The sequence below is a fragment of the Dermacentor albipictus genome, chromosome 1, assembly GCF_038994185.2.
Source record: "Dermacentor albipictus isolate Rhodes 1998 colony chromosome 1, USDA_Dalb.pri_finalv2, whole genome shotgun sequence".
NCBI lineage: Eukaryota > Metazoa > Arthropoda > Arachnida > Ixodida > Ixodidae > Dermacentor > Dermacentor albipictus.
The window spans coordinates 520,192,272-520,217,451 of record NC_091821.1 but is presented as its reverse complement, the minus strand read 5'-3'; the positions used below and the strand labels follow the sequence as shown (position 1 = coordinate 520,217,451).

Genomic DNA, 25,180 nt, shown 5'->3' with positions numbered 1-25,180 from the left:
ATTATTTATTACTAACTTGACTTTCAGAGTGCATTGTAATTTGTCTTCATGTATTGTACTGTGGAATTTAAACGTAAAGGAATTAGTGTATCTATACATTCAGTTCATGATGAATCTATGTGTATTACAACTTGTAAAGTATTAACCTCTTCTTGCTATGAATGAATTTTGTTCGTCTGTCCTTTCGTGTATGAGGGAGGCTCGGGTTCCCCTCAAGTGACTAATGTCACTTTTATCCCGAGCCCGCCCTCATCCTTGAGCGAAAAATAAACTGATTTGATATGAAAAAAAAATGATTGTACATATTTAACTCGTAGAGCCGCTTGTAAATGCCTTGTTCGTCGGAATGCGCTACGGCACGCACTGTTTGCTTGCGCAGGTTCCTAGCCGGTATTTCTGATGGAGGGCACATGTGTTATACGCAGTTTTGTCGGTACTTTAACCACTGTGTTGTGATAGCAGTGCCAAGCTTAGCTGAATGCAGTTTCCAAAGACTGTTCTGCCTATTGATCCAACATTCCTCCGTATTTTTAAGGCCACAAACGTAATAGTTCGCGCGTATGTCCGACGCAGCTTTAAACACTTCGTTTTGTGAAAGCAACTAAAAGGATCTGTTGAGCAGTCTTCTCCCTCATAAACTTACTCAGGTGGGCGAATGCGAGTATCGAGGTGGGATTATAACGACCAAGTTGGAATGCACATATCATTAACATTCGTGACTCAACAATTCGTAATCTTCTCCTTTTGGAGCATAAAGGTTATATACAGCGATAACATGCCTCAGAAAGGCTGGCCAACGTTTCGATAAGAGGACCTATCTTCGTCCAAGGCCCGCCTATCGAAACGTTGGCCAACCTTTCTGAGGCACCTTAACCCTGTTTACAACCTTTATAGAACAGTGTGCTACTCCATCTGTCAGCCCCATTCTTGATCTTGTCTCCTAAGGCGTAATATAAAGTGTGTTCTTGCCACAAGTACACATTTAGCTTATTCGTCAATCATCATACCTAAGCTGGAATAGGCGTACATTATTTCGTACCCTAGCTTAGACAAAAACCTAAAATTGATGCTTTTCATATGATGCGATGCGAAGGTATCCCTTTTTCTTTCTATAAATATCAGCCAACAAACTCTCCCACAACGCTAATGGAAGAACATACTGACCAAACGCTCTAGACATGGCGTAAGATTAACCGAATGTTTCTCTCTTAGACAGGACGAGCTTTCTCTTAACCCTGAATCTATGTCAAGTAAATATGAAACGAACGAGGCATCATCACGACTTCGCAACGAACACGTTTAGATGTTCGATTTTTCCCTGAAGACTGAGTTACTGAAATAACTTACCATCAACCATATCAGCTAGCAATATAACTATTGTACTACTCGTTGACTTATGGCGCACCTGAGTGGTTGCTTGACGTCTGCACGATTACAATTTGTAGCTTGTTAGTGGTATTAACACATTTTTTATTGACCATTGCTCATGTTATTTGTATATCTGTGTTTGTTTTCTGCCTAATTTCTTTATATTAAATTGCTAATGTTATTCCATATGCCCCTATGCCCATAACACTTATGCATATTCCATATGCATAAGGGTTGAGAACTGAGATGTGTTGCGCTTTCGATCATTGTTAAATTTCCCTATCTACTTGGGCCTATCAAAGCCTGAAGTAGTTAGGTAAATAGATAATTAAATCAACCAATCAAGTGCCCGGCGCGCGCCTACCTCGGCTGGACGCAGCCCATGCCCGTCTTAAAGGGCTGGAGCACCTCTTTACCTAAATTGACCCATGCGTCAAATGCTTTAGGTAAGGGGCTCCTAACAACGTTAATGGTGCAAAACTTTACTCCTAAAGATTTATTTTCAAGCACTTGCGTTATGGTTCTTTGTAAACGTTTTCAATGTTTTGGTATAGGAAAGAAAGAAGACGGCAGAGAGCACAGGTACAGTATTCTTCATGTACCGGCATGATTGGCATTATGCTCCTTTAGTGGATTAGCTATGGCTTTGTGAGTAACAGTGAAACAGAGTAGAATAATTATAATTTCCGGCTCGTCCGCTCGTTGCTCTTTCTCGCTGCACTGTGAACTTTTAAGTCTCAAAACTGCAGAAAGCACGGCATACGCGACCTGTCACTCTCCGCAGCAGCGATTAGCGCTTGTGTAGGCAATGGATTTCTCTCAACACATGCCACTTTCGGAAGTATCGTGCCGGATCGACCGGTTCTCCAAATAATGTGGCGCCGTCGACGCCACCAAGCGTGGCCGACGCGTGCTTTTCTCGCAGGCGTGGTGCGTGTCCGCCGACGAGGCACGTCATCGACACGGTCCGCGAGTCGCGGCCCTGCCTCCGGCCAATGGCGAACGCGCCTGGGGCCGAAGAAAAGCGGCCGCCTCGTCAGCGGCTCGCTTACAAGCTGCAAGGATGGCGCCTTCGGGAACACGCGCCGGAAATTGGGTGAGCCTCCAGACTTATACAACCAAAATGTTTGCACTTTCTCGTTCTGAGGGCTGGAATCGGCAGTCGTTGTAAAGACCTCGTCGCTCTATGCCCTTTGGCGTGAAACAAACGCCTGCACGCTTGCACTCAGGCAATACAATGGCATTCTGAGCATTGATGTGTGCAGCGATTGCTGTTGGTCAAACAGCGTTCGGTTGCAAAGTGGAGAGTTCCAAAAAGCGACGGGTGGGGTAAGCGCAGTAAGTCAGTGACAAGAGGAAAACGACAAACGGAACAAGAACAAGCAGACGCAGGCAAATTTAAAGTTTTCTATCAAACATCGCTGCATGCGAAAATTTTACGTGCCAGTGAAATTCAATATGTGGATGCCCTGAAATAAAATTAAACATCACACCTATTTGGCGCTTTTGTTGATGCAGCCGGCTTGGCACGATTCGGTACCCTTAGTACAATTTTTGTGACAGAATCTTCTCGCAAGAATGCCGAGCAGCTTACCATTCACCGTATTGCTAAGAAAGCAATGTTTAAATTGTCGCATGAATCACCGTGGCATAATCTTCTATATATTTATTATATAGATTTAATGCTTATCTCAACGATTTGTTCACTAATATTGTTTTATTAGTGACAGCTGAGACACATGCGCTTGCCTGAGGAAATCTTCATTTCCAAATCAGAGTTTGCGAAGTGTTTTTACTTTCTATATGAGTTGTACGCGTTAGCTCATTGGTAATTGTAACATATAGATACACAAGCTGGTGCATTTTTACCACAAATATGAAAGAAATCATGTACGTTTTCGTGTGATTCGAAACAAAATCGCTTTCTCCTAATAAACACAATATTGCCCACTTTACCCTAAATGCGGAGAGGATTGCAGCACATCTCAAGCAGACGTCAATTCTTTCAGCGATCATCGGTAAACAATCTTCTCCTTAAATGATGGCAAATATAATGCCCATAAATTGTACATGTGCATTGCATAACACTTTCATCGGGAGGCGTAATAACGGCGGTGGAGACATTGTGCCGGAAGGGAGTCTTAATTGAAGGCAATTTATTTGGCTGAGTGTAAAATGCAGGAAATACAAACATAATTTTGGACCCATGGCCATAGACTAGCAAAGGCTCCACTTTGAAAATATTACTCAAAATAACTGGCCTGCTGACATAATGATGAATGCTTGAAAAAATAAAGTTTCATGCGCATAGAAAATTTTGTGAAAGGCTTGCAAGAAAAGCACACTAATTTCTAAATAGTCTGACCACATGGAAAGTTATATGTTGACTGGCAAGCTGCGAAATGATGAACGCCGTGTTGGTTACCTACAAATGCGGCGCTGCGCGACGGTATCTTCAAGAAATTTAAAGCCGCAAAGCTTATGAAAATGTGCCTGCAGTCACAAAGAAGTAATGGGTCACCCTTCATATGCTGGGTGTTTTTTTAAACTGTGCAGAGTTTTGATAAACAGGGTACAGGAACAGCCAATGAACCATTTTTTCAGACGAGTTTGTAGCCTAGGCCGGCATAGTTTGGTGCTAATAATGATAGCTTCAGAAGAGAACTTAACGAAATTGATAGACTAGTTTTCGTATTCACCTTGGGGGCAGTTCTCGATGGCAAATGGCGAGGCAGTCGCATTTGAATGCAGCCCCATACTTTCAACATCCTAAAGATTGGCGCTTATTTGTCGCATTTCTAATAGAATTTCAACATTGATTACAGCAATATCTATACTAGCCTATCAGACGAACACACCGTTTGCAAATTCTGTTACAGATTGCAGCTAGGCGCTTGCTTTTGATACCTGGAATGAGCTTTGACGCTCGATAAAGAGTATGCGAATTGGTTGTGACTTGAATTGTTCTTAAAAATTAGATTTTATTAAAAGGCGACTGCCCGATAATTCCCCATATAATGTAGTGCTCTGAAAGTGATCTTAAAGTGCTAATTACCAATTTGTTGTTAATGGGTTTCCTATATCTCGCATTATCAGAGCGAAGCTATCTAGCCTCGCCTACAACTCACTTGAGGAAGGGCCGTGTTTGGGGGACTTGTTTCGTTTTTATGAAGAAAACTTCATAGTCTAAAAGGTGTACCCTCTATGTCGGTATAAATATTGCTCTCTGGTACACTCTAAAAACAACGACAGTTTCGGAAACCCTCTTTGAGGGAGTATCTGCTTGTCCCATATTTCACTCTTTTCGAGAGTAGTTCGACACTGTTTGAGAGAGAGTAGGACAACTTCTCCTGACAAGAGTTTTGGTACTCCACCGCAAGGGAGTGCTAGTATTCTTCCGCAGTCCTAATACTCTTCCCCACAAGGGAAATAGTACTCCCCGAATCTTTCTACTCCTACAAACCGAGTACTTCTCCTCCAAGCCGAGTGTTTCTACTCCCCCAAACAGAGTGCTTGTACTCCTTCAGAAAAGAGTGCTAGTACTCTTCCCATTAGTGTGAAAGCACGATGTACATCCATGGTCACGTTAAAAGGGATTCGCAATACTTGCATGTGGGGAATATTTGATTCCTTCGTAACCAGCTCCTGCACTTATGCTTGGTGAATGGGATGTAATCTGTTGTCGCCGAGTTACTCAAATGAAATATTTTCTGTCCTAAAAGGTCAAAATCTTTATTGCTCAGTCACAAGACAAACTGAATAATTATTTGAGAAACATACCGAAAAACACGTATAATCAGATTACAATGATGCCTATGAACTTTAGAACACATCTTGTAATAATACATATGTATTCTCTAAAGTTTCATCAGTTTACAGTGTAGGAATATCCTTTATTTTTAATTGGCTCCACCTTCTCAAATATAAAGTATACAATGGAAAGTTAAACATAGAGCAAACGTGTGCAAGCTTACACAGTATTGGCACTATCATCGAAGAGAAACATGCGCCACATTACTGGCCAGCAAACGCATTTCTGGCGCAAAACGCACGCACTTATATGGCAGAGGTTACCAGGTGAGCTGCTAAGCATGGGGCTGGTAGCGTAGATAAATTATGCACGAAACTTATTGTGTGCCATATTCTAAGACTGCAGCTCATTTTATAACGTCCTGTACAGCGTATGGATGCTCCTCACAGAGAGTAGCGTGGATTTACAAATATGCTGTATATTCTCATGTGAAGCCGCAGGTCAAGCTAGCTTTGCTTATATTTCACATAAAGTAATTCATGTATGGGCTGCACCCCATTGTTTCGAAGTGTGTCTTGTGGTTCTGCAGCAATATCCTGCCGCGTCTCAAAGCGGTGCAGAGCCTCATCAGATTTTCCATTTGGTTGGCCTCCTCATGAAAGCAGTTTCCTGGTGCTGTTGGAATTGATCCGTTACAATTTCTCTCAAATAAAAATAATTAAATTTACAATGTTACCTAGTGAGTGGCAAATGATTTCAAAACTGCAAGGAGCATTGGCATTAACATCTTGCGCATCAAATTTCTTGTCATATATCGTAGCTTTTCACTACTATTACGGTAAGAATGCCATACTTCTGAGGCGCAGCTTGCGTAATTACAGGATCAGTTATTGCGACCTGTTGAAAATGCAATCTAACTAAAGTATAGCATGACTTCAGACGTGAATCAAAAACCAGACGTGATGAATATTGACACGTGTATTTATATTTATCGGGCGACCAGGTTTCGCCGCCTAACCAATCTTATCGCACAGCGCGGGACGCGCTTGCATGTATCCGAAGTTTCTGAAAGTTATCGATGCTTCTATCCGCAGTCTGTTGTCGCCGAACCTTGTGTTATCTGATTTATTCGCCTGACGCGAATGATGTAGAGCTTTATGGAAGGCACGCGGGTCCCAACGATTAGTCTGGAACATTCGACGATTGTGTATAAAATTGGACGCGCTTGAACCACTGATCAGATTTTGGACGATCGCCGACCGTGTTCGCCGCTATCGTTGTGCTATAAGTGTAGCGTGTTTTGTGGGCACAGGTTCGCCCAATAAAAGTTACTTTTGTCTATCACAGTATTGCTACTGTGTTCTTAACGTCACCACCACGTGACATCTGGTGGAGGTGCTTTTGGTCCATGTACCGGACGCCCCCGACAAGCCGTGATCCAAGCCCGGAGCGCAAAGACAACACCAACGCAGTCCCGGACCATCGAGCAAGCCGCCGCCTTCAACAACTGCCCCCGGAGCACGGACTTTTGCCTGAGACGACCAGGAAGATCGCCACCAAGTCCACCCCAATGGCAGCCCCGGCATCGCCCATCGTTATGCAGCAGCCCAGGGAGCCTCCGACGTTCCGTGGTTCATCTTTCGAGGACCCGGAAAGCTGGCTTGAGACGTACGAGAGGGTCGCTACGTTTAACAACTGAAACAGCGACGACAAACTGCGATATGTCTTCTTCGCATTGGAAGACGCGGCCAGGACGTGGTTCGAGAACCGAGAAGCCACCTTAACGACCTGGGAACTTTTCCGAAGTGGCTTCCTGCAGACATTCGCAAGCGTCGTACGCCGAGAACGATCCCAAGCGCTATTATAAACCCGGGTGCAGCTTCCTAATGAGACGACCACGACCTACACGGAAGAAATGAGCCGTCTCTTCCGCCAGGCCGACCCTGAAATGCCCGAGGACAAGAAAGTCCGCCTGCTGATGCGTGGTGTGAAGGAGGAACTTTTTGCCGGAATGGTACGAAGCCCACCGAAGACGGTCGACGAGTTTCTTCGCGAGGCCACCAGCATCGAGAAGACACTCGAGATGCGAAACCGGCAATTCGACCGCCGCACGACCTCGACAAACTACGCCGGAGTTCAGTCACTGGCCGCCGACGACCTACGCGAGACTATCCGAGCTGTCGTGCGGGAGGAGCTACAAAAGCTGTTCCCATCTTCACAGCCTCAAGTGGCTTCGATTGCTGACGCCGTGCGTGAGGAACTCCAACAACAACTTGGAGTAGCCGCTGAATCGCCGCAGCCTGAGCCGCAAGCGATGACCTACGCCGCCGTCGCACGCCGTCAAGGACCCCCTCCGCGACCGCGCCAGGGTCCTGTCAGGCCGCAGTTTCGTCGTCCGCCGCCGCCGCCGCCAGCACGACCACCCGTCGCCCAGCGCACCTACGCGAGAATGACGGACATTTGGCGTGCTCCTGACCACCGCCCGCTCTGCTACCACTGGGGAGAAGCGGGTCACGTCTACCGACGATGTCCGTACCGGGAGATGGGACTGCGAGGTTTCGCCGTCAACGCGCCGCGTCCACAGCTTGGCGAGCGCCCACGTGACATCGCCGATTACGTCGCCACTACTCAGGGGAGCCCTCGACGGCCGTCCCGTTCACCGTCACCAGGAAGCTACCTGTCGCCGCAGCGCCGACCATACACCGGCCCAGCCCGGGGCCGCTCTACGAGCCCATATCCGGAAAACTAAAGGCAGCAACCGATGGAGGTGCGGTTGCTGTTCGTCGAACTGACGAAGGTCCTCCGCCGCCGACGAAGACGCCGAAGAAACTACCTCGACGACATAACGACAAGCCACCGTCCCGACGAAGTCTGGAAGTAAAGAATACGACGACGAAAGACACCCTGACGACGCGACGTTCCAGCTTCAGTTTAACACGACGCAGCCGTGATCCGACGCCAAGACCTAACTGCAACGCCAGACAAAGGACCACCGACCTTGACGTGCTTCTCGACGGCCACGCAGTTATCGCCTTAGTGGACACAGGGGCTGATTACTCCGTAATGAGTGGACACATCGCCGCCCATTTGAAGAAAGTTAAAACTGCATGGGAAAGCCCTCAAATTCGAACAGCACGAGGACACCTCATTACGCCGTCTGGGGTCTGCACGGCAAGAATTACCGTTCATGACCGGACTTACCCTGCCACCTTCGTTATCCTCCAACAGTGTTCACGAGACGTCATTCTCGGCATGGACTTCCTGAACCAACACGGCGCAATCATCGACCTGAAGTCGAAGTCAATAATGCTGTCGGAAGATCAAGCGATACCGCCGGAGAGCCCTCGTAGTCACCACGCCTTGAGGGTGCTCGAAGATCAAGTGAGCATCCCGCCTCGCTCCAGCATTGTCATTTCGGTTGGTCCCGAAACACCCGTTGACGTAGAAGGCGTCATCGAAGGCGACCAACGTCTACTGCTCGACCGTGAAATTTGCGTCGCAAGAGGGATCGCTCGACTGCACGGAGGAAACACGAATGTGTTGCTGACAAACTTCAGCTAGGAATTCAAGCACATCAACAAGGGCACGGCGATCGCATACATCGAGGAAATTCACGAAACCAGCGATGCGTTTGTCCTCTCGGATTCTGTCGCATCTACCCCGACGACCGTAGTTCCCGAGCCAGACTTCGACATAAATCCAAGTCTCTCCGTCATGAAGAAGCAACAGCTCAGAAGTCTGCTTCAACGATACAAAGACTGCTTTTCGACGTCATCGAGGATTCGACAAACCCCAGTCGCAAAGCATCGCATAATAACCGAAGAGTGCGCCCGACAACTCCGCCAAAGCCCTTACAGAGTTTCGACCCGAGAACGCGAAGCTATAAGACACCAAGTCGACGAAATGCTGCGCGACGACATCATCCAGCCGTCGAAAAGCCCGTGGGCCTCTCCAGTAGTTTTAGTTAAGAAAAAGGGCGGAACCCTACGTTTCTGCGTCGATTATCGTCGATTGAACAAAATCACGAAGAAAGACGTATACCCCCTCCGACGGATAGGCGACGCATTGGATCGGCTCTGCAATGCTAAATACTTCTCATCGATGGACCTCAAGTCTGGCTACTGGCAAATAGAAGTCGACGAAAGGGATCGCGAAAAGACCGCCTTCATCACGCCAGACGGCCTCTACGAGTTCAAGGTTATGCCATTCGGACTGTGTTCGGCGCCTGCAACGTTCCAGCGCGTCATGGACACAGTATTAGCAGGACTGAAGTTGCAGACCTGTCTCGTTTACTTGGATGACGTCGTCGTCTTCGCCGGAAATTTCAACGATCGCCTCAAGCGGCTTGCGACAGTACTAGAAGCCATGAAGTCGTCAGGGCTTACTCTGAAGCCCGAAAAATGCCGCTTCGCTTACAATGAGCTTCTGTTCCTAGGCCACGTAATCAGCAAATCTGGTGTCCGTCCAGACCCGCAAAAGACAGCTGCAATCGCACAGTTCCCGCAACCCATCAACAAGAAGGCAGTGCGTAGGTTCCTTGGCATGTGTGCCTACTATAGGCGCTTTGTCAAGGACATTTCACGCATCGCGGAGCCGCTAACACATCTAGCGAAATGTGATGTCGAGTTCAAGTGGGAAACACCGCAGGCCGACGCATTTGAAGAACTCAAACGGCGCATGCAGTCGCCGCCGGTACTTGCGCACTTCGACGAGTACGTCGATACAGAAATCCATACTGACGCCAGTAGCCTAGGCCTCGGTGCCGTTCTAGTCCAGAGGAGAAACGGAGTCGAACAGGTGATAGCTTACGCTAGCCGGTCGCTGTCAAAAGCGGAAGGCAACTATTCTACAACCGAAAAGGAATGCCTCGCCATCGTTTGGGCTACAGCTAAATTTCGCACTTATCTTTATCGCAGGCCATTCAAAGTCGTCAGTGACCACCACGCGTTGTGTTGGCTAGCGAATATAAAGGATCCTTCAGGACGACTCGCGCGGTGGAGCCTCAGACTACAAGAATACGACATCACTGTCACCTACAAGTCCGGACGAAAACACTCCGATGCCGATTGCCTACCACGCGCCCCCATTGACCCGCCGCCGCAAGACGACGAGAATGACGACGCCTTCCTCGGAATGATAAGCGCGGAAGACTTCGCTGCACAGCAACGGGCAGACGCGGAGCTAAAAGGCATCATTGTATATTTGGAAGGGCACACCGACGTTGTCCCCAGGGCATTTAAGCGCGGATTATCTTCCTTCACGCTGCATTATCTTCCTTCACGGGCATTATGCTGCAGTAGTAGTGAGCGACAAAGGCGAGCTAGTCTCTAGCTGTAGCGTACGACACTCTTCACCAGATGAGGCAGAGATGGCGGCGATTGCCCTGGCAATCACATACCCATCAACTATAATAGTCATCACCGATTCTAAAACTGCAATCAAAGCCTATGACAAAGGTAAGGTTTCCAAAGAGGCCGGCAAAATTCTGCAAGCAGGCAAGGAGAACGTACCTAACGACCTAATTAGGATAATATGGGCACCCGCTCATAGTGGACTCACAGGGAACGAGATCGCCAATAAGGTCGCCCGAGGACTCACACACCGGGCCCCAGCGCAGGCAGATTGCTTCCTGTCCAAAAAACGAGAGTTAACCACATACAGAGAAATTCTAGAACACTACAGAATGGGGAGGAGAACTCTGCCTCCCCCCCATAGATCTCTCACAAAGCAGGAAGATGTAATATGGCGAAAACTGCAGACAGGTACCTTCCCAAACCCGTATATTCTGCACAAATGGCATCCTGAGGTGCACTCTCCAAAATGTAAAAACTGTGAAGGCATAGCAACGCTAAATCACATGCTTTGGGCTTGCCCAGCACTAAACGGCCTACATGGAAACAGAGAGTCATGGGAATCCTCCCTCCATAGCCAGGAAGAGCAAGCCCAAAAACAGGCCATCCGTCAAGCCCAGGCCGCCGCCGGAAGCCAACTGATTCCGGCCGACGTCTAGGGGGGAGGTAGACGGTGATAGGGAGAGCTGCGTCTCACCCGATCACCCATACTCTCTGACGGGTGTAAATAAAGTGCTATCTCTCTCTCTCCCCAGTCCGCGCCAACTACCTTCTTGTTGTCCCGCCAGGACTTCGTCCAGAAGTATTGCACGCCCTACATGACGATCAGACCGCTGGACACCTAGGATTTTCCCGGACACTATCAAGGATACAAGAAAAGTATTAATGGCCGCACCTGACCGCCGACGTCGCCCGTTATGTCAGCACATGCCGAGACTGTCAGCGACGCAAGACACCGCCGACAAGGCCAGCCGGATTACTACAGCCAATCGAGCCTCCTTGCCGACCATTCCAGCAGGTCGGGATGGACTTGTTGGGACCCTTTCCGCCGTCAACAACCGGAAATAAGTGGATCGTCGGAAATAAGTGGATTTATATTTATCGGGCGACCAGGTTTCGCCGCCTAACAAATCTTATCGCACAGCGCGGGACGCGCTTGCATGTATCCGAAGTTTCTGGAAAGCTATCGATGCTTCTATCCACAGTCTGTTGTCGCCGAACCTTGTGTTATCTGATTTATTCGCCTGACGCGAATGATGTAGAACTTTATGGAAGGCACGCGGGTCCCAACGATTAGTCTGGAACATTCGACGATTGTGTATAAAAGCGGACGCGCTTGAACCGCTGATCAGATTTTCGACGATCGCCGACCGTGTTCGCCGCTATCGTTGTGCTATAAGTGTAGCCTGTTTTGTGGGCACAGGTTCGCCCAATAAAAGTTAGTTTTGTCTATCACAGTATTGCTACTGTGTTCTTAACCTCACCACCACGTGACAATATGATGCATCAAAGGTGACATAAGGATAAGCACAGGCGGGCAGGTGCACGAAAAAGACAAAGAAGCCAATCATAAATTGAAGAAGGCACCATCCTGTTTCCTATATCCCTTCTATGCACGTGCATTTTGCATGCGACTGTGCATATACTTGCACAATGAACCAACTACTTGAAACCAAAGCTTTTTCCCTACTGAAGTGTTTCAGATGCGCTAAAATAGGAAAAATTATCGCACTTCACAGAATCTTCATCTCAAAACAAGTGCATATGTGTCTGGGAAGATACATCGCCTCACTGTGTACATCGGGAATACATCGCCTCACTGTGCACTCTATCTTAAGTCCAGAAATTTACCATGTGCAGAAATGCTTTATTGTTATTTCGCCTTATAAAATTATGTATACAGAAGCCATAAAACTAAGGGGTTTCGCTTAACACTATATGTTCAGTAAATACAGAATGACAGTGGTTTGTATTTGCATCCTTGCATTCACGTGCTATTAAATGTAAGTTGAATGTATGTAAGCACCTAGCCAAGCATGGGCTGTTACTTTTTACAGTGAACACAGGCACCATGCTCATTGCAAGTATGTATCATGTCACTAAGCAAATATGCAATTTCATGGCCCCACTATTTTTTTTTCACATGGATATATCTGTTGACAGGCAAGACAAAATGCTGGCGCTTCTCACAAAACTAATCAGCTTTTTTTAAACACATTTATAACTTTTCAATGACCCTTGCTTCTATGTGTTTTTCTCCAAAGAGCATACTTGATTTTGACTTTCCCAGCAAAGATATAACATAAATATACCACGTTAAGATGACTGCCTAGAGCACATGAGAATTGTCATCTTGGTGTGGCACGCTGTATTTTGAATCTTTTGTTGACATTTAGTCAAATGGTATACCCAATGTACCCACATTCTAGTTTTCTCGTCCAAATTGCATGACAATGTATTTTGGTTCTATGACGTGTGCTTCTCTGCACTACGTTGAGTCGCACTGGGCCGGCCCTTTGACATCCTTGTGTCCTTGCAGCTGACTTCTTGCCTTAAATAAAGTGCCTGCCTGAAGAATATTGGGTGCAAAAGTCAACACGAGGACATGGTGTAAAACAACATCAAGACAGTCAAGAAGTAAGGTCATGGCACTAAAAGAAAGTCTTAGCTGGTACTCCTTAATGAAATGCATGCGAAAATGACTGCAACAGCCAACTGCTAAACTAACCTCACTTTTTAGATTTAAACGAAAAAGAAATAACCAGCAGTTCATCCTCATTCAGCACCAATGTTAAAATACTCCTAGTAATAAATATAATATTGGTCATTGTCAGATGTCATAAATCTGTCATTATTCTGGTTTATCGCAAATACCACTTGTGACGCATCCTAAGCACGTGCCCTATGTGTCGCCCGCGCCATCTCGGGTTGCGCCACTGCTCGTGCCATAATTTGAAGATCATATCTGCAAACATGATGCACAGCAGGGATGAAAATATGGTCCTCCAGTTCAATGAATATGACTGGATGTGCCAATAAGAAAGGGCTACAAGGCTTGTTAATGCAAGCTTACCCACATTTCAATACTAACAAGAAAGTTCACTATAGCCTGCATCTCAGCTTACTAAAAAACATCAACTTATTTTCATTTATGAGGTGCGCAATGGAGTGCATTTTCTACAGACTAGACTACTGCTGGAGTTTGAAACCTAGCGTTTTACATTCTTGAAGGCAAATAAAAGTTGCAATTAGACCGCAGCTATTAGTTTATTAGACCAACTCTTTGTTTTGTGTACGACAGACGACTGGTAACACGGAATTAAAGAAAGGTTTTATTTTCATACTTTATATCACCGCTGAAAATATTCAAGCGATATGCTTGCCCGCCTGCTATGCCTGCTATGCGTGCCCCATCATCTGAGCCTGCGACATCCTTGACACGACCCCACAACTCCCGCTCGCCTTCTCCCTCCCGCCGCCAATCTCGCTCGCCCTCGTCACGCCGTGCTCCTTCTCCGACCTACTCGCCACACCACCGACCGGAAAACTAGACAGTGCAGCTTCTGGGGGTGAAGCTGCATTGACGACATTGGCACGAAATCCTCGCTTCACCTTACCCACGAACAAGAATCTTTTGGTCGTTCTCGTCGACAATGTTCCTGTGTGCGCGTTGATTGACACCGGGGCGCATGTGTCAATTATGAGTGCTGCCCTTCGCCGTCGGCTCAAGAAAGTCCTGACGCCTACCCCGCACCTCCACCAAATTAATGTTACGTGTAGCTGAAGCTGAATGCTATTTACAATTTATTTACAAGGAAGCTAACGGAGGCCAAAATGGCGACGCTATATCAAGCCGGCACACACGTCGTCTTCTTTCTCCTCAGTGCAGCCACGCTGTGGCGGCTGTTCCGTAACACGATTTTGATCTGCCATGGAGTTGCAAGATGCAAACATTAAGCTTGTAACCCAGAGGAAGGGTAATTTAGCTGTTGATATGACAACTCTGAAACGCCAACCCATATTAGGAAATGCACAGGCATGTCCAAAACAATGAGCGTATGCACAGCGTCCCTGCAATTGTAAGTCCACACATCAGCCGTTATATTCGATGCCGATGCATAATTCGCTGGTTGACAATTCACCGAGTTCGTAGACATAAACACACTTTCATATTCGCACCGTGCTCGAGAACCACAGCAGGAGACATAAAATCAGACATATAATCGCACCATTTAATTACATGTGCAAAAACAGTTCAGTCTTAGGGCTAAACCCCACGAGAGCGATCTAGTGCGCGATGGCGACGAGCGACGGCTTCGAGTGACAGAACGGAGCGTAACTTGAACAGACCGCTCGGTTCTGGAAATCTAGAATTCGTTGCTCGAAGTGCTGTGAGGGACTAGCCAATAACGCGAAGCCAAAACTGGATGTACAGCGCTCAAATACTACCGATTGTCGCGCGGACCGAGCCAGCGATTGATTTTTTATACGTGCGAAGATAAGAACCTACTGCAAGACCTTCAGAAATATTTTTGGCAGCTTTTTACAGTAAAATACATCAGCTTAAATTACTAAAGCACGCGTCACGCTAGTTTCGATGCGTATTTGCAGCCCTCATACAGGGAGCACCAGGGAGACGTCACTCAATATCGTCGCTCGCACGGAGTACGACTCGTAGGCGACGAGCGAACGTGACAGCCACCTCCATCGCATCGCTTGTAGCTGACGCGCGCAAGATGGCTTATACTACACTTTATTCTGCATAAAACTTGAATCCCTCATGCGTTTCCACTAAGCTCAAGATAACGTGCCCAACTGACCTCTTGCAGAATGCAGCTGAATGCCTGGGGCAAAGTTTCTAACTAGCACTGGCGCTGCACATAACTTCAGTAGTCGCACATTACCAATGGGTGAGACACCGTGAAGCGCGCAGCTTATTTATAACGAAAGCATGCTGCCAGCAAAATCACGCCATCTGTTATATAACTCCTTCAAACATAAGCCTGGTTGCGGACGTAGTTCCCGCGCCTACTAGGGCGCCCCTCGCGGCGGCGAGCGCGCACCCGGCCGGATGCGCCCAGCCCGCTTGCGTTCGGAAAGCCTGTGCGTGCACTGTTTCGAGCGTAGCTGTTGCCTTTTCTGAGCAATGTTGAAGTGCAACCCTAGGTGTTGCGTACTCGGCTGCAACAGCACGTGCACCAATTCACGAGGAACAAAGTTTTACAGGTTTCCGAGCCGACAGTATGAAGGAGAACGGCGTCAACGCTGGATCGCGGTTGTCCGACGGCAGACTGTTCTTTGTTCCGGCGTTATGCCAAATGCGTTAACGCTGAATTCTTTGCTTTTACAGCAACGATGGCAGCAACGGGACACCTGCAGTGCGTACTGCTACTTGGATATGCAACAAACAAAGTAGTTTGTTTCCTCACTGTACCGCAGTAAAGCCGTGGAACCCTTTTTTAATCCTGTCCCATTCAAACAGCGCCGGCTGCGAGGAGGGGTTGTAGCTGGCTCAGCTGGCGTACACCCTTCTGCGCCCAGCATATCAACTAAGAGGCAGTTGACATCACCAAAATATTTGACGACATTGTTTATTGGAACCTCCTTTGCACACAATGAAAAATCTCAACAACATAAAAGTATCGAACTCCCAGTAACTTGGGCGAAAATATTTTCCCAGCGTAGTATAACACAACTGGTAAGTTCCTCACCTTTTCTTTGTGTTTAGGGAGAGCGACGTTAGAATACCTCGGGTAGGTTTTACGAGTCGTTCGTACGCCCCGCGTTCTTGGATGAGATGTTTTGGATTCGCATTCGCCGTCCTTTATGTACAGGGAAACTACCGCGGCGTGCTTGCACTTCCCTGCCATGCCAGCACGGCAATCGCAGCTCCCCGCTAGGATTTGTCTGCTGTCGCCGACCTTCAAGAATCAATGTCACCTATAATTTCATGCGTCCACAGCGTAGATAACGAAGTAACTTACGATGAGCTTCACGCATCTCGCTGGTGCGTTATTTTTCGTTTGAGGAATACACCTAGAAATCACTTCCTATCAGTGCGACTTCAACACGTCTCTCACGTCGTAGACGTGCCCCACTTGAAATAGATGACCTCCTTTCTCCTAATTATTTTCACGAATAAAAGCTGTCAAGATCTTGTAATTCCCGAAACCCGGCTAAAATTATTATCGGCACGCTGTTTCCCACCATCACTAACGTTGGACTGGGCGCCAAACACGCATCGCGAGCTGCTGACGCCGTGACTAATCCTACCGCATTCGAGCAACTATTCGTCAGATGGCGTTAGGGGTCCGAAAGACAGGGCGCCGCCTAGAACGTAAACGCGCCCATAGAGCTGGTGAACAAAGTATTTTAAGCCTCCTCTGGCCTCACGTCTTTTGAGCATGCTCCAGGCAGCGCTTGCAATTTTCAAAGCTCTTACGGATAGCGGCAGGTCACACGTACTTATCGCAACGACAGGCTTTTTCGATTGACATTGACAGACAGCGCGCTTGCCTAGTCCGTTGTCAATCGCATCAGCTAAGCGCCGCGACGACTTCCTAGCGATAGCATGTCACATACACAGAATGTTCACCTAAGTTAGAATTCACTTGCCTTGGAGGATTCGTTGTTATATCCAACGAATCACGAACGATTGTCGTGTTTTCGCGGTGACGTGAGATGGCTGACACACGATTGCCCTGCGATGCGCTTCGTTGCTGCTCGCTGGACGGATGGCCTTTCTCCAGTGCTGTGCTGTTCCACGATGTTGAGCGCGCGTGCGGTGGAGCAACTCCAGTGAAAAAGTAGAGTGCTCGCTCGGCGTTCTTTTGAACTGCGTCGGCCTGTTCTCTTAGAAGCAAAACGGTGCGCTATTTGCTCAGCGTGCGTGGGTAATACATTGCCGTGTTTGGGGCCAGCCTCTTACAGTTGAAGCAGAAGCTTACGCTACGTTTTGTTCTCTATTGCCGCAAGCGTGGAACGAGCGTTCTGCTCTCTCTGAGAAGGGTAGAGTGAAAAGCAAATTTCCCTCTCTCGTTGGTGTCGGAGGGACCAATGCATTTCACTCGACTCGACATTTTGCGAGAGTAAAACAACTCTTTGAAGAGTAAATCGGCCGCTACATTCCTACGATACCCTTCCTAGTTTTTAGAGTGCAATCTGCGCGAAGCTCGCGATGGGCTGAGTAAACTAGTTAATTGTGTTATCTCAAGAGTAATTAAACTGATGCGAGCAACGACTCGGAAGCAGACTCAAAGTTGATCTAGCTGTACAAAATTTTTAGTGTTCAGCTTTAGCACCTTGGCTATGACACTTACTGTCCTCGCAAAAAACGACCAGTCAAGCTTGGGTCTGCATTCTCGTGGTTTCGAATACTTAACATAATGGGGCACACAGACTTGCATTACCTAATAAGGTTCTTATCTGTTTATCTGGCGTAGGCAACACAATTCAATTTAACGTTGTTTTTTGTCCCAACCGTTTTTTTACTGACACGATAACAGAACATTTTTGTATTAGTAACGCAATTTCGAAAGAATGATGACAATAGGTTGCTCCTGAAGCTTTTCAGTCTCTCTGCGTCGAAGTCGTTTAATGTTACGCTTTTCGCGGATTTTCTTGCGAATAATTATGGGCGAGTACAATTTGTATTGGCGATTCGACGAAATAATTAAGAACGCACTGCCCTAACATTGTGAAAGTCTGAGTCACGATTGGTATGTAAGTAAGGTATCTATACATCATGACCCCGACCAAAGCGTTGGTTTGACTGCTGGCAGCCAGGATGCAAGAAAACTATTTTAATACATAATTTGATATTCTGAATTCCACTGAGAGTCGTACCATGCAATTTCCCCCTCGAGAAACAAATATAAACAATAAAACTCGCGCGTCAGCTCTTGCGCAATATCGTCTAGACAGGAATCGGAGCCAGCTGGCGCATATTCAAGTATTATCGAATAATTTGAATGCAAAAAGGGAGAAACAGCGCTAGTTGCAATATTATGACTTCTAAAAGGGCTAAATGAATAAAGGAAATTTGAAGGCGAGAGGTGGAACACGGAAGGCTGTATCTAAGAATACTTCCTGGGACGTCCTGGAATACCATGGAATACCAACTAGCCCGCACCCAAACGTTGCTTCCTAAAGGAATGTCTGTGAAAGAATTCTTTTTTTAAAAACAACAGCACAGCCGGTGCACGCAGCTGTTCCACAGCTGCGCCAAGTGTCACATTGCCCCTCAACTGAGGACTGGCTGGCATTAACAGACGGGAAGAATAAACATCTACGTGATCATCTACCCAATGTTAAGTTGACCAACCACTCCCATCTGGCCACTCAATGTAACAGCTATACGTGCCAAATTAGTGCGATCCAACACAAGCAGCGTTTCGTTTCGTGGCCTTTGAATTCGCTCAGCTTGTCCTGTCCACTCTATTTTTACCTTTCAGCCTCATGGATTGTACAGGCAGGACCACAAAACGTAGGGTGCAGTAGAGTGAGCAGAACGCTTTACTTCCAACCATTTGTTTCCTTCTCAGAAATCATTGCTGTTATGTCAACGGGAGGTACGATGGAGTTTATTGCTTAGAGAATTGCGCGCAATGTGGTATGAAGCATCTCCGGTTGCTCCCTGTCTGCTCCAGCTCTTTGTGTCTCTCGGTGGGAGCCGCGGATGGGGATGCGGCGAGACCGCGTCATTGGCGTAGCGGAAGACGGGTCTCGTGGACATAGCAATTCCTCCCCCTTATTTTTGCGCTGCGGTCTGGAGGGCGTTGCTGTGACGTCGACGTTCAGTGGGTGGGCGCCGTGTTGCCTGGATCGCACCTGTGGCTGGTTTTCGGAAGTGCCGGTTCAGAAGCGTCATTTTACTTTATTTATTTATTTACAGTACCCTCAGATTCAGTATACATTAGAGAGGCTGCATAAAAAAAATTTCAAGATAGGATAATGCAGAAAAGGTGCATCATAAGTAATACTGAAAATTACGTTAGCTCACTAGTTACTTATCAACATGGCTATTATCAAAGTAAAATGACGCTGATATGTAACTAGTGAGCTAACATAATTTTCAGTATTACAAGGCACTTTTCTGCCTTGTTTTGCTGGGATGTGGGGCCAGTCAAGCTGCGTTTATGTCGCAGCTTTTTTCCCGCATTCCACACCACACATTGTATTTTTGCCTCATGTATGATCATGTAAACATTGAATCATTGTGGTGAAACTCCAACTCCAACTCCAACTTATGATGCGCCTTTTCTGCATTATCCTGTTTCGAGAATTTTTTATACAGCCTCTCCAATGTATACTGAATCGGAGGGTACTGTAAATAAATAAAGAATGATGCCTGAGGGCGGCTCCCTTTGGCGATGTCAGACGGCGGAAAATGTGGTTTTAAGCGGCGTAGCTGATTGTGGTGTCAACATGTAACCGTCCCGTCCAGTCTAGGTCTCACGATGATGAGTTTCTTCATAATGGCGGCGATCCACTCCGGCTTTCGTCGAAACTCGTAGACTCTCTGTGCTTTCTGGAGTCTCCTGCAATGCACAGCGCCATGGATCCCTCGTGCGACCTTTGAAGGCGGTTCTGACAGAAAAGCTGAGTTGTGTGTTCGAATCTCGCGGGAAAACATGAGCTTCGCGGGGTCCTGGGCCATCGTATCCTGCACGGTTAAGCGCTGCTTAAACAAGAAGCGGGCGATGCACCGCTGCACTAGCACTGTAGGGTCTTTTGCGATAGCACGATTTAGCTCTCCGACGTAGCGTTCAGGCTATCCGTCTCGGGCTGAGTGATCGTCAATGTATATTTTTCTTGATTTCTCCCGACACAAACGCGGTTCCGTTGCATCATGCCACTGTGTAGGATGCGCCGTGCAAATGTTGCAAACAAGGCGAAGACAGCTGTCGATGGTGTTTTATTCATGTGGTGAACTTCAACCCATCTACTGTAGGCGTCCACAACCCCCAGAAATGTAGACCCGCCAAGGTGTGCTCAGTATGTCCTAATAGGGAAATGGGGCTCTTGACGGAATACGTTGATTGGTCTGACAAGCTGTGCACTCTGCCGCAAGTGAACTCTACCACGCCAGGGAATTTGCTCATGTAGCTTGCTGTTGCGTCCCAAGAAACCACTGCTGCAGGTCACGTGCGCAACCGTTTGCAGACCTCTCATAGCTTGTATCGATTATGATAGCACGCTGAAGCCCGTCCAACTAGTCCGAGCATCCTGAGGTGCTCCGTATGGCTGCACAGATGGAGAAGTGCAAAGAGCTAGCAGAGCACGTTAGGCGATGTGCACTGGTCATCATCACTACTGCCCAACGTGAGGACCGCCCTAGGGAATTTCTTTGTGTAGCTTGCTGTTGCGTTCCAAGAAACCACTGCTGTTGTTCACGGGCGCTGCCGATGTGGACCCTGCGTAGCTTGTATCCAAGTATGATAGCGCGCTAAAGCAAGTGCAGCATGTCCGAGCTCCCTGAGATGCTCCATAAGGCTGCGCAGGCGGTTAAACGCAAAGAGGTAGCAGAGCGCGTTAGGCGATGTGCACTGATCGTCGCCGCTACTTCCAAGAGTGAGGACCACGCCAGGGAAGTTCCTTACATATCTTGCTGTTGCGTCCCAAGAAACCACTGATGCAGGGGACGCGTGCTGCCGATTGCAGACGTTGCGTGGGTTGTGTCGATTATCATACGATGCTGAAGCACGTGCAACTTGTCCAAGCTTACTGAGATGCTCCGCACGGCTGCGCATACCGTGAAATGCAAAGAGGTAGCAGAGTGCCTTAGGCGATGTGCACTGGACATCGCCGGTACTGCCAAGTGTGGGGACCACGGTGAAAATTTGCTAATGTCTCTTGCTGTTGCGTCCTAAGAAACCACGGCTGCAGGTCAGGTGTGCTGACGCTTGCAGATGTTTCGTTGCTTGTATTGAAGATGATAGCACGCTGAAGCGCGTGCAACTAATTTTAGCTCTTGGTGCGACACCTGGCAAATGACAATTAACGTCCGTAAAACCGTTGTTATGACTTTCACTAATAAAACGACCCCTTCCGCTTTTACTTACAAAGTTAATAATACTCCAATTCAGAGCGTTAGTGAATACAAATACCTTGGCCTTGTTTTCACACCCAGTATGTCTTGGTCGAAGCACATCGATTTAATAACCTCAAAAGCCCTGAAAAAGTTAGGCTATCTGCGCCGCACACTGACCACAGCCCCAAGAGATACTAAACTACTCATGTATAAATCACTAATCCGGCCTATACTCGATTATGCTTCTCCCGTCTGGAATCCACACAAACAGTGCCACATTAATCAAATTGAGGCCATCCAAAAGAAAGCGATCCGCTTCATATGTCGTAGGTACGATAGGGATTTTTCTCCGTATACCGCGCTTTCATCCCTAGGCTTAGAACCGCTCTCAGATCGCCGACGCACGGAATCACTAAAGTTTTTGTATTGCGTTATTAACTCTTCTTGCCGTATATCTTCGGATAACTACCTAACTCCTGCGAAACCATCTAATACTAGAAGTCACCATCACCTAAACATCTTACCTTATTTCACCCGTACGGACACACTTAAATACAGTTTATTTCCCCGTGCAATGGAGTACTGGAATTCCTTGCCTGGTGCTACTCGTTCTCTTCCTTTAAACTTATTCTTGGCGGCCATTGAATAGTTTTGGTTTGTGTTTGTTTGTATTGTTAGTATTGGGCCTGTATTGTTTACTATTTTCATTTTCTCTGCCTTTCACACCCACTCCTGCAATAGCCCGCTCGGGCTGCAGTATGTACAAATAAATAAAATAAATAAATAAAACTTGTACCAGTTCCATGAGATGCCCAGTATGGCTGCGCAGACGGAGAAGTGCAAAGGGGTAGCACAGCGCGTTATGCGATGTGCACTCGTCGTCGCCGCTGCTGCCAAGTGTGAGGACCATGCGATGCAACTTGAGTATGTTGCTTGCTGTATTGCCCCAAGAAACTACTGCTGCAGATCCCGTGCGCATCCGATTGCTGTCCCTGCGCAGCTTAAATCCAAAATGATAGCCAGTTGAAGCACGTCCAACTTGCCCAATCTTACTTACATGCTCCGTATGGCAGCGCAGACAGTGTAGTGCAAAGAGGTAGCAGAGGGCGTTAGGCAATTTCTACTGGTTCACGCCGCTACTGCCAAGTGTGAGGACCATGCCAGAGAATTTGCTAATGTAGCTTGCTCTTGCGTCCCAAGAAACTACTGCTGCAGGTGACGTGCTCTGCGGATTGCAGACATTGCGTAGCTTGTATCGATTATGACAGCACGCTGAAGCACGTGCAACTTGTCGAAGTTTCCTAAGAAGCTCCGTACAGCTGCGCAGACGGTGAACAGAAAAGAGGTAGCAAATCGCGTTAGGCGATGTGCGCTGGTCGTCACCGCTACTGCCAAGAGTGAGAACCACGCCAGAGTATTTCCTCATGTAGATTGCTCTGGCGTCGGATGAAATCACTACTGCTGGTCACGTGCACTGCGAATTGCGTACCCTGCGTAGCTCGCATCAAAAATGTTAGCAAGCTCAAGCACGTGCATATTGCCCAAGCTTCCTGAGGTGCACCGTATGGCTGCCCAGGCGCTGAAGCGCAAAGAGGTAGCAGTGTGCCTAGGCGATGTGCACAGGTCGTCGCCGCTACTGCCAAGTGTGAGGACCATGCCAGGGAATTTCCTTACGTAGTTTGCTGTTGCGTCCCAGGAAACCAATGCTGCAGGTCACGTGCGCTGCCGATGGTGGACCCTGCATAGCTTGTATCAAAGATGAAAGCAAGCTGAAGCACGTGCGACTTGCCCAAGCTTCCTGAGGTGCACTGCACGGCTGGAAAGACGGTGAAGTGCCAAGAGGTAGCGGAGTGGGTCAGCCGTTTTGCGCTGGTCGTCGCTACCACTGCCAAATGTGAGGACCACGCCAGGGATTTGCTCATGTAGCTTGCTCTTGCGTCCCAAGAAACCACTGATGGAGATCGCATGCACTTTCGATATCGGACACTTCGTAGCTGCTATGCAAGGTGATAGCCTACTGAAGCACGTGCAACTTTCCCAGCTTCCTGTGATGCTCCGCACGGCTGTGCAGAAGGACTACTGCAAAGAGGTAGCACAGCTTGTTAAGGTAATGTGCAGTGGTCGTCACCACTAATGGCAAGCTTGAGGACCATGCCAGGAAATTCGCTCATCTAGCTTGCTGCGGTGCCCTAAGAAACCACTGCTGCGAGTCACGTGCACTGCCAATTGCAGGCCTTGCATGGCTTGTATCCGAGATGATAGCACGCTGAAGCACGTTCAAGTGTCCCCAGCTCCTTGAGATGCTCCGTACGGCTGTGCAGACGGTGAAATACAACGAGGTAGCAGTGTGCGCTAGGCGATGTGCACTGGTCGTTGCCGCAACTGCCAAGTGCGATGACCCCGCCACACTATTTGCGTATGTTGATTGCTGTCACGTCCCGAGAAAGCACTGTCATGTGCGCTGCCGGTTTCGGACCGTGCGTCTCGTGTATCGAAGATGATAGCAAATTAAAGCACGTGCAAATTGTCCATGCTTCCTTAGGTGCTTCGTGCGGCTGCGCGGATGGTGAAGTGCAAAGAGGTAGCAGAGCGCGTTAGGCGATTTGAGCTCGCCGTCGCCGCTACTGCCAAGTGTGCGGACTGTGCTAGAGAATTTCCTTATGTAGCTTGCTGTTGCGTCCCGAGAATTCACTGCTGCAGGTCACGTGTGCTGTCCATTGCGCACCCTGCGTAGCTTGTATCCAAGTATGATAGCAGGCTGAACACGTGCAACTGATCCAAGCTTCCTGAGATGCTTTGTACGGCTGCGGAGACGGTTATCTGTAAAGAGGTAGCTTAGCGCGTTCGGCGATGTGCACTAGTCGTCGCCCCTACTGCCAAGTGTAAGGCACACATCAGGGAATTTGCTCAGACCAGGCAGGATTTGGTTAAGGCTTCTCAGGAATATACCATATTCACACTTTCAATCAGGTATAGAGAAATGTGCGAAATATTACCAACCCTTATATATAACTTTCATTGATTACCAGAAAGCGTTTGATTCATTCGAAGCCTCAGCAGTAGTGCAGGCATTACGGAATCAGGGTGCAGACGAGCCGTGTGTAAAAGTACTAAAAAGATCTTTAGTGGCTCCACAGCCACCGTAGTCCTTCATAAAGAAAGCAACAAAATCCCAATAAAGGAGGGCGTCAGGCAGGGAGGCACAATCTCTCCAATGCTTTTCCCAGCGTGTTCACAGGACGTATTCTAACACCTGGATTGGAAAGAATTGGGAATAAGGGGTAATGGAGAATACCTTAGTAACTTGCCATTTTCTTTCTTTCTTTCTTTCTTTATTGATTTATTTAAGACAATGAACAGATTGTCTTAGGGGACACGGCTAAAGGCAAAACATTTGCCTGACTAGGCCGTGCCACCCGTACATTGGCAGCAACATGGCAGTGGCAGGCTTTCAGGAGGTCACACATGAAATTAAAGTAGTACACATTTTCAACACTTGAGTACACAATTCGCGTAAGAAGAAAGAAAAAAAAGGTTAAAGTTTATACAGTTTTCTAATCAATTGAAACACAACAACGACAAAAAAAGTATGTACGAAATTTTCCACACCTGTAGTTGAAAGGTTAAAGTTTACACAGTTTTCTAAAAACAACAAGAAACATGAACAGAATTTTCTAT

General features: G+C 47.5%; 1 protein-coding gene across 2 annotated transcripts in view; it reads left to right on the top strand.

The window, feature by feature from the left end:
* The first annotated feature begins 2,331 nt into the window (after positions 1 to 2,331).
* Positions 2,332 to 25,180, top strand: part of LOC139054901 (uncharacterized) — a 443,055-nt gene continuing 420,206 nt past the window's right edge. The window contains exon 1 of one of the 2 annotated variants that reach the window (XM_070532627.1): positions 2,332 to 2,464. In XM_070532627.1, coding sequence (XP_070388728.1) covers positions 2,432 to 2,464 — 33 coding nt within the window. In that variant the 5' untranslated portion in view covers positions 2,332 to 2,431. The remainder of the gene's footprint in view (positions 2,465 to 25,180) is intronic. The other variant, XM_070532629.1, reaches the window with a different exon arrangement.